Source organism: Xiphias gladius, chromosome 8 (assembly GCF_016859285.1).
Source record: "Xiphias gladius isolate SHS-SW01 ecotype Sanya breed wild chromosome 8, ASM1685928v1, whole genome shotgun sequence".
Classification (NCBI taxonomy): Eukaryota; Metazoa; Chordata; class Actinopteri; order Istiophoriformes; family Xiphiidae; genus Xiphias; species Xiphias gladius.
The window spans coordinates 22386208-22396714 of NC_053407.1; the positions used below are offsets into that span (position 1 = coordinate 22386208).

Here is a 10507-nt window from a genome sequence, read left to right on the forward strand (position 1 = left end):
TGATGAACCTGTGAAATGTAGTTTATTATCAGTCCTCACTGAGTACACACTAAAGCTCCTAATGTGTTTCAGTCCACAGCTGAAAATAGTCCCCAATTGATGCACTTTTTCAGTAACGTTGGCTAAAAACTACAGCGCCCAGCGGTTTTATGAAATTACTTTGCCTTTAAAGAAAAAAAAAAAACTTTGTATATTTGACCTGTTTTTAACTGTTTTATTTACCTGTTTAGTAGGAACAAATGGGCACTGACTGCCACAGACAGGGTAGCAAAGTTGTACTGAGAGATGGAGTAACACATTGTTCAGTTTGAAGATTCATTCTTGACTTTACAAGTGAGAAACACTGTTGGTTTTAGTCTTTTCATGGGATCTGTTGACAATAAAATAGAATAGAATAAAAACCAAAGAGAGATTTTTTTTTTATCTCAAATAAATAAAAAACAAAACCAGCCTTATAATTTAAAGATTACATACAGCAAAACAACATTCACAATTCAGTTTGAAAACATAATATATATAATAATATAAAATAAGTGCAGGTGTTACAAGGCAATGCAATAAACTGTAAGAAAAATGGAGGCTGGGGAAAACCAATCCATCATTTCGGCTTCTCTTCTTACAATGATTCCTCTTTACACAATTTTTTGCAGCTGAAGAAATTTTTTTTTGTTTGTTTGTTTTTTTTGCTTTTACACATTAATGTTGTGAGATGTGAATAAATGGTGTGACAATTCTGAATCTGTAAATATTGAGAAAGATTATAAGAGCTGTGTGAATTACCCAGAAGCACTTGCACCAGTGATCTTCAGGGGGGGAGCCCAACATGCTGAAGAGAGAGAACAAGTGAGGGGCAGAGAGAGAGAGAGAGAGAGAGAGAGAGAGAGAGAGACAGAGACAGAGAGATCCTCCAAGTATCATGAGTCATATGTTGATGTTACATAACCAGTCTGGGGCACAAGTTAAGTGACAACACCAGGTACGACCTGGCTGATGCACCCAGGACATTTAGGTTTAGGGGCGTATTTAAAACACCTTAGAATTAACCGACTGCTGTAATTAACATTTAGACCCGTTATTAAAATCAGTGTCATTTTCAGACCTTTCTGTTGCAGCACAAGGTCCATGATTGAAATCAAAGCTATTTTCAATAACACTGAGATCTTCTGTGACACATTAACGGGTATGTGTTTGCCGCTTTCTATAACACTCTGATTTCTCTCTGTCTCTTTAACTCTCTGTCTCCGCCACACAATGAATCGTTGATGGCGTTTTAGAGAAATAACTGAGCAGCGGTTATTATTGCAGAGGGCTTCTGGGAATGTCTGTGAATCCCAGACAGTTAGTTAGTGAGTTAGTTGGCTGGGTTCCCTGTCTCCTCCTGAGAAAGAAAGCGAATATTCCAGCGCCATGACCGAGAAGCCAAGATGGCTGTCACAATGCCCGCTGCCGCCGCCCACAGCTGCCAGTGCTGGGGCGGGTGCTTGTCCGCTTCGATGCCCATCTTTTTTTTTGCAAAGTGAAGGGTGATGATGATGATGGATGCCGTATGCAAACCTCCACTCTGCATCCCAGTGTCACTTTGCCTCCCATGACTCCATGAGGCAGCGTCCTCAAGCCGTCCACATCCTCGCTCAATGAGAGGGTTAAAGCCTGAGACTTCAGCCAGTTAGTGGTGGGCCAGAATCGGAGCACTTATGTGTGGTTTCTGCTTGTAATGCCAGTGTCCCTAGGTGAATTTGTATGAAGGATCCTGTCAAGACAAAGCATAAAGTCATGTGTTTTCATTTGAGTCTTTGCGCCACCTTCCATTCACTGAGAAATACTGAGCAGGTGATGTTAAGAGCTGAAAAACAAGCCTTTTTTTTTTTTCAGTACCTGTGGTGTGTTCCCCTCAGTAGCTGTTAGTCTGCAAGAGGAGGGAAAAACCGAATAAGTATCCGAATATTTATAGGAACAATTATTAATGTCTCCTTCTTGTATATCTGTCTCAGTGTCAAGACTGTGCTCAAAGACACCCACGCACTCTTCCCAGCACTGTGTATTAGGAAACCTCATTGGAAAAAAAGAGTCAATACTTGTGCCAGAGGATACGAAAACAAGTCAATTCATTATTACGCTTAACCTTGATGAGCACAAGGACAAACATGACAAGAGGAAAGCCTTCACGAGTGCAAAATACAACAGCAAGGTAGTTTGTTTAACACAGGTCACATTACAATACAACATATCATGTTTATATTAGTTTTCTATTGACATTTCTCTGTTAGAAAGGCACTCACATAAAAGAATGAAGTCATTCCCACTGTAAACTGTATTTGTTCAGAGACAGAATAAATAAAACTGTTGCGGAAATCCATGAACATGCAACACAATATCGATTTTTCAAAACAAAAAAAAAATACAATAGAAAAATAATTCTTTTATTGTTCTTTGCCATGATCTGTGGAACTATATTTATCTTCACAGATATGAGTACCCAAACTGTAATAGTAAAGGGAGTGCTTTTCATTAAGATTCAGTTAAAATAAAGGTCGGAGAAAACCAAAGATGCTGCAGGCAACATGTGGTGTCATGGGGTGTTGTCTTGGCCACCAGGGATTATTTCGCTCTATGCCCTGAGCTGCTTCACTGCAAGATGCTCATCACTGTCAGAGGCGCCATCTTAATGTAACCTGCAGTTTACCATGAAAACAACGTCCTCGGTTTTCGCGTGAAAAGACGTTCAGTTGACAGGACACGGGATTTACCGCGTCAGAGGTGCGTTACCTTTACGTGTGGATTTGGACTGGCTGGCAGCCACGGTGGTCAGGTCTGTTGGTAGACCCACGTATACGCCGCCATAGTTCCTGAGAAGAGAGGAGAGGAATGGAACATCTTAAGGTGGTTCTCAGCTGAACACAATTTCAACTGTTGGCAACGCATTCAAATCTTTATCTCTTCCCCATTATTCTTGAAAGATATCACACCGTTTTTTCTAATCATCTTAGGCTTTGTGTGATGTTGTTATGTTCAGAATTGGGTGGGGCAGGAATTTTTATTTTTGATTTTTTTCATCTTGTCCACACATTAAAATGACTAGAAATAAACATTATAATCCTACAGTCAATGCCTTTAATGCAATCTCGGTGGCTATAATCTATGAACAAAGCAAATGATTTCAGCTGCCTTTGATACAATGCATCAGCCATGTTAACGCTGAGCTTGAACAGATGTTACATTAAGATTCTTGGCACATGAGGATAAAAAAGAAAACTTCTTCAATTTTAAAAAGAATGGGGATTTGGTGATTTTACAATCTATCTATCCTCTTGAAACTAGAATTTTCACAAAATTTTATCACCAACTATTCTAATTGGCAATAATTGGTAATAAAATATTGTATTAATAATATTTTGAAACTTTTAGTTTCACAATATTCACATTATAAAAAGCACAGGTGTTGCTAATAACATTAACAATGTGCTCCTCCTACTGTGACATGTCAAAATGTCTGCCATGAAATGGCTATGCCATAATCTGTACGCTGCAATGTAAAGATCAGTATTTTGAAAGTACACGTTGCAAAAGCTCATTGAATATCCAAAATCCAATGGAAAACTCAAATGTAAATGGTAAGAGAGAAAATTAGCAAAATACCTTCTTTTCTCATCTTCTGCTGCGGGATCTTCTGTCCTGATTGAGAGAAGAAGCACAGGTCAGGTCAGCTCTTAGGAGGACAGGGGACATAGACACTCACAAACAAAGCAACTCATGAGAAGCAGTAAACACTGAACTGTGAAGTGCGGTCACAGAGCTGCAAAACATTTGAGGTACGCGTCATTAGCCCTGTAGGGAGTACTGCTAATTGGAAGTTGTCAACAACTAATGATCAAACTGAATTGTCAATTTTCATTTCCAGTTTTGAACCAGACTACTGAAGAACCAGTTTCCCAAGACTCAGTTTTTTTTTCCAATTGTTGTTGTGTTTCGCATATTGGTAATCGGTGTGTGTGTGTGTGTGTGTGTGTGTGTGTGTGTGTGTGTGTGTCTGTGTCTGTGTCTGTGTGTGTGTGTGTGTGTGTGTGTGTGTGTGTGTGTGTGTGTGTGTCTGTGTGTGTGTGTGTGTGTGTGTGTGTGTGTGTGTGTGTGTGTGTGTGTGTGTGTGTGTGTGTGTGTGTGTGTGTGTGTGTGTGTCTGTGTGTGTGTGTGTGTGTGTGCTATTTTGCTGTGTATTACAGTCCTAGAATGCTGTGATTAGCCCCAGTGAGTCAGTAGTGCACTACTGTCAGCTCTCGCGGGTCCTGTGCTGGCTGCTCAGATGGTTATCAAGGAACATACACACACACACACACACGCACACGCACGCACACGCACACACACACACACACACACACACACACATACACGTAACTCACTGATTCCGAGAAATGCTTTGGAAATGCTGCTCCTCCCTAAGCTTTGATAAACGCTCACTGTAGATGGCAAAGTACAATCCGTCCTCTGAATGACACTTCACAGAAAAACAACGTGAACGGTCTGAAGTGACGCTTTTTCTAAAGCAAGAAGCAACTACTTTTTTTTTTTTTTTTTTTTAACCAAAAGAGAGAGGACTTGGTTTCATGGTCAAATATCAGTTCATTTCTTTTATTGTCCATCTCATTTTTTTTTACATTGAATCTGGTGAATGTGGAGATTTTTGAAGCAGGGATGAGAACACCTTACAGTAAATTATACTTTCTACCACATTTATCAAGTGGCTCTCTAGAAGTCTTCATTCTACTAACATACAGTATCCACACAACACAACAAAAGTAACTCAAGCTGCAAATCAAGACTTGGCTGTTTCTGAAACTCTATCAGTAATGAAAATGGTCCAAGTCTGACACATTATGGCGGCGGAATCTACAGATAAAGAGCAAAATCTTTGAAAAGCACGTATTTTTCCACAGAATTGCTCCACTATTTTATACCAACAATAAATCATAATCATAAATCATAAACATTAAATTATAATTCTCACTACATCAATGTTTGCAGGAGATTAAAATTTGTTACATCCATATTTAAAATGATGATAAAGGCATGGTGCATAATTTCAATGTAAAAAAAGAAAAAAAAAAGAAAAACATAACACATTGAACCCCTGAGTAAAGATCAAATTTTTTTAAAGAATTAGAAGGTAAAACTTAAAAACCTGTAGTGGGAAACTAAACAGGACAATGTTTAAATGTGAGCTAAATTCAAATACAGATGGAGAATTTTGTCTCAATGATAGACCTGGGCATTTTGTGTGTTATTCAACCTCTAATCAATAAAATACCGGATAATATTGGTTTATTTTATTGCTGCGTTTACCACCATCACTGACGTAAATAAAGCTTTAACAGCAAACCAGACACTTGCATGAATAAACGATTATATCTGCTAACAACTACATTATAACTAACTACAAAGCAATTTATTGCTCATAAGTCCACATGTTTTTTATGTGTTTTATGCATGTGTGTGTGTGTGTATATATATATATATATATATATATATATATATATATATATATATATTTATATTTATATTAAGTGATGTGTGACGGTACAAAGCCTGGAGGCCACAGATGGTGAGCTTCATTAACACTTGAAATCATTAGAAAATGACTGATGTACTTACACATCTTTGGAGGCTTCCGCTGGACCTGAAAAGGGTTGAAAAGACGAGATTTAATTCATCCTTGTGCGTGTTACCTCACTAATAATTAATCTCTGTGTGTTTACAACCCATGCACCGCACAGATGTTTCTTTCCGAGGCCATCATTCGGCAGCTGTGGGATGTGAAACACAGACATATACACACAAACAGGGACAACCTACCATCACTATATAATACATCACACTTCGACACAGCCCTTATATAACAGCTCTCTTGCCCACTGTTTAAGAACATGTCAAAGAAATCAATTAGTTTAACCGCTAACACTTAAGATGACACTGGTAACACTCCTTTAATTGCTCAGAGCGACAGCACTGAAGGTGCGGACCCTCAGCTAGCAGTGATTTAAGGAGGTGTCAAGGAGAAAAATTGGAGATTTCCAGGGATCCCTCCAGGTCCTAATCAGGGATGATATGGGAGGCTTCAGGAAGTATCAAATGTACAGTATTTGGTAAAGCTGAACATACACAATCCAAAAAGGACGAAACCTGAATGGTTTATACAGTATTCTCTGAATTTTCATGTATCCGACGTAGCAAATATTACAATTGTGTCAATTCAGGCTTGGTTATGTACAAAATGTACAACCCCGTCTCTTAGAAATCAGGTTTATATCCTACTAATTTCCAGCAGCAAAAACATATTGAAAGAAGAGCATTTGCCAGCCAAATTACATTTTATATCAAAATAAAGAGGAACTGTTTTTAATTAAAATATCGGCCAAGTCCCAAAATGCTGATACTGAACTCCTCTGCAAAATGTCCCCTGACAATGCATTTTCATTTATTTTACCCACAGTATCCACTAGTGGCAACTAAAGCATGATTAATGTTTCATTGTAATGTTTAGGCACTCAAAGCACTTAGTTCAAGTTTGGGAAAGATCGTGGTCTTGGTTGATTATTTTTAAAGCATAAGACACAACGTATTTACTGCATTAGCTAACATTTAACTGAAACCAGGGTCTCTCCCTAACCTCTACCAAAGTGCTTTTGTTGCCTAAACCTACAGTAACTACACGCAGCGCTCGGGATGCAGACCCCAGTCTCAGATGTCAAAACTCAGCACATTATAGTCCCCCCCCCCGAAAAAAAATCCATCCTCACCACCTCCCTGCAACTTCCTAATATAACAGCAGTAGTAGAACTTCCCGTACTGGAAAAACGTTGCAACTGAACATAATGACAATAGGAAGGACCCAATGAAGTACAACATGTAGTGACTTGGATACCTTAAATGTATAGACTTAAAGACATTAATTTGACACTTTGGGAAATATGCTAATTGGTTTTCTGGTGGAGAGTTAGATGAGAGGATCAATACTCTGCTCATGTCCCTCCATTAAATGTGAATCTACAGCCAGCAGCTCATTAGTTTAGCTTGGCTTAAAGACAAAAAGCACGGGGAAACAAGCTCTGTCCAAATGTAAAGAAGTTCACTAATTAGCACATTTTACCTTGTCCGTTTAATTTGCAAAAAAATCAAATAAAAAAATAAAAAAATAAATTTTTAAAAGTAACACATTGGGGCCTTAGCAGTTTCAGCACTTCATTTTGTGAGATGTTATACTTTTCCCCCACTAAATTTCAGCAATATATTGTAAATTTTTCTTAATTTTACTTGTGGCTAATATTTTTGCAGATTTAAAATAACATTCAAGACTGTAAATTAGACCGCATGGCGACAGTTTAAACTAGCCACCAGTCGGATGAGAAAGTTGTACTTAGCAAAGGTTCAACCAAAAACGGTCTTCTTCAGGTGAAAGATTCACTTGTTTCACCTGGGGCGGGACAAGTGCTGTCCAAAAGTGTCATGTCCATATAGTACAAAAGAAGAATTGGGAATGAGGAAGCAGTGTAAGCGTACTTTTTTCATCTTTTTGTGCAGGTTATGGTTACACGCCACCTGCAAAAATTTTATGGATGCACGTGACTCCAGTCACAACTAGTACCATTCTTCAGAATATCTTTGATTTTAGTTCATTTTAACGCTAATATGATTCCTATTTATTCATTTATTATTTACTGTTTATTTTTATAGGGACAAGTACACAGAATGAATAAGTGCCACATACCACAGCATTTGTAGCCTAAGTTTGCAATGTCCGTCCCCAGAGTGGGACATAATACATAAAAATCACCAAGAAAACATAAAAACACATAGATATAAACAGAACAAAACCCAACAATGTTACAATAAAATTAATATTAAAATTTTGAATGCAGGATTTATACTTCGGTGTAAAATTCTTGTGGTATTGCCACTTTTACTCAACTCAGTTTTAGTGCTTAAATTTGCAGAATTTGCAGTATATAGGCTACTTATACTCTCTAATCAATTGGCTTCTTTAGTTATCCCAGCTTTCCCCTTCAAGGTAACAGAGGACAAGTGGTAAATGGACATAAAGCATGCTGTATAAAATGCCTCGATTCCAAACGACAACCACTGTGTTCATCCCAATGCTATTTGACACTTCTATGAACCGACAGCAGCTCAATCTTTGCTGAACCACAGGCAGTCCACTGAACTTGGTTTGAATCGAAATGAGATCATGACGGATCCAGCTGGAGGATAATCTAACTTCCTCTTTGAACGTACAGTATCACATCAACAACAGCGGGGGAACAAAAGCCTCAGTTCTGTCTTTCAATTGGTTTTTCATGCCAAACCTCATTGAATCAGTATGGAAATGTACCTGGAGAAGATAGCTACAAGAATAACCTGTAATAGAAGAAAATTGCGGAGTCCACATTACACAGAAATACAGCTACTTTCAACCTTGTCAAAGGAATGGGTGGCTTCTTTCACAATAAATATTTGAGTCTGCTGACATGACACAGGGGCCATTCAGTTTGCTGACAAGAGCGCATTCATGTCCAAGCGTGCACATTTGGCTGCAAAATGACTGGGGATGAGCAATATGATGTATTGTACACTGACATGGTCATTTGGAACATTTGGGAACATTTTTGTGTGATTGATCTTTAAAGTTTCCTGAATGACTTTTGTTGTGGTTACAATTTGGACACTGCCAAGAAGCAAGAAACTTAACATAAATGGTAACACGTCACTTTAACCCTCCTTATTTAGCATTTGCAAAACATTTAATAGGTGGTTTATAACACACTGTAATATAGTTGAAAGCACATAGGAGGACATTTTAAGTGTTTATTAATGTACATTATTTGACAACAACTATCGTTTCTCCTGTGAAGACATATCTATCCTATTACAAAAGTTTTTTACCACAGTATCATTCATTATCTATTTGTACACCGGCCTTCACTTATGGTAGCAACATGGAAAGGAGTAATAGTTGTTGACAAATACATTATAAAAACACTTATATCTGCTTACAATTACATTATAGTGTATTATAAACCCTTTATTAAATATTTGTATACTGCTTTTAAATGCCAGATTGGGGGGTTAACATAGTGTGTCACCACAAATGGTGTATAAACAAATAATGAATGATAATATAGTATAACACAGTTGTAATAATATGAACATTTGTCTTCATACTATAATATGTCTGTGAAGATTCTCAGTCATCCAGGTCACGGTATTCTGTGAGCGCTACGCGAAGGCAACCGGACCTGCTTGAAGTTCTTGAAGACGTTTCGCCTCTCATCCGAAAGGCCTCTTCAGTTCTTACTGGCTGGCGGGGAGTTCCAGGTATTTGTCCTCCGGTGAGGTCAGCAACACTTGTGGGTCGTTGACCCTCCTGGTCATCATGTGAGTCGTTAGGGTCACATGGCTCAAGGTGTGGATGGGGGCTAACACCTCGAGGGTCATTAGGGTGACGATGGAGTCGTCGACCCACCCGGCCATCGTGTAAGTCGTTGAGGTCACGTGAGTCCCGGTCGGGGTGGGTGTTCAGCGGTCTGGGGAGGGAACTTAGAACTGCACTGTAGGCGGCTGGCGGGTGGCGTCTCAGACCATCTCCTCTGTTTAGTGACGGTTGTTCCATATTCACAAAGATGGCTTCTTTCACCCCTCTCTCAAAGAGAGATTAAAAATGTATTTTAAAAAAAGGGTTTATAACAGACTATAAAATATTGTACATCAATATGAGGACATTTTAAGTTTTTATTAATATATATAATCTTCCAATAATCATAACTTTCTCTATGGAGATACATTTTATATTATTACAATGGTGTTATACTATATTATCATTTATTATCAGTTTAAACTGTACATCAGCCTCCACTATATTAGAGTGTGTTATGAACCTAAACATTTATTCAGTGTTTCTATTCTGCTTACAAATGCTACATAGAGTGGGTTAAAGTAAAGTAACATAAAACTATAAATATGTAGTGACACAATTAAACAGCTTTAGGTTGAAATAATATAAAATATGAGCCAGATTTGCTTCCATCTTGATTCCACAGGAAATAATGGTGTGAGAACCAGTGTCCATTGAGTCTGGCCCTGTGTCAGCTGGCATGGATGAATGAGAGCAGCCACTGGTCCACATTTGTCAGGATGTCACACGTCCTTGACATTGTGCTGAACGCTGACCTCTAAGAAGGAGGAGAAAATGGATAAGGCCTGCCACACAGACATAAACATCTGCCGGCCTTCATAGACAAGCCCTCTCACAACAAACTCAGACACGCTTAGAAGTTGTTTGCAGACAGTGTAACAGTGTAAGTAGATCAAATTTAAAATCGAAAGACAACACAGAGTCGTGATTCCCAGTAGCTGTCTATGGCTCGGTTAACATGCCTGGTAAGCACTGATTAGGTACCTGCAGGCACACACACATTTACACAAGCGCGAACACACACACGACACTGCTTTATTGGGCAGTGGT

The 10507-nt window shown here is 38.5% G+C and overlaps 1 protein-coding gene across 1 annotated transcript in view; it reads right to left on the reverse strand.

The window, feature by feature from the left end:
- Positions 1-239: 239 nt before the first annotated feature.
- The window catches only part of LOC120793395 (overexpressed in colon carcinoma 1 protein), an 11420-nt gene continuing 1152 nt past the window's right edge, over positions 240-10507 (reverse strand). The window contains exons 2-6 of the mRNA XM_040133422.1: positions 5644-5668; positions 3637-3672; positions 2767-2846; positions 1876-1906; positions 240-1750 (exon numbers count right to left, since the gene is read on the reverse strand). Of these exons, the coding sequence (XP_039989356.1) occupies positions 1902-1906; positions 2767-2846; positions 3637-3672; positions 5644-5668 (146 nt within the window). The 3' untranslated portion in view covers positions 240-1750; positions 1876-1901. The remainder of the gene's footprint in view (positions 1751-1875; positions 1907-2766; positions 2847-3636; positions 3673-5643; positions 5669-10507) is intronic.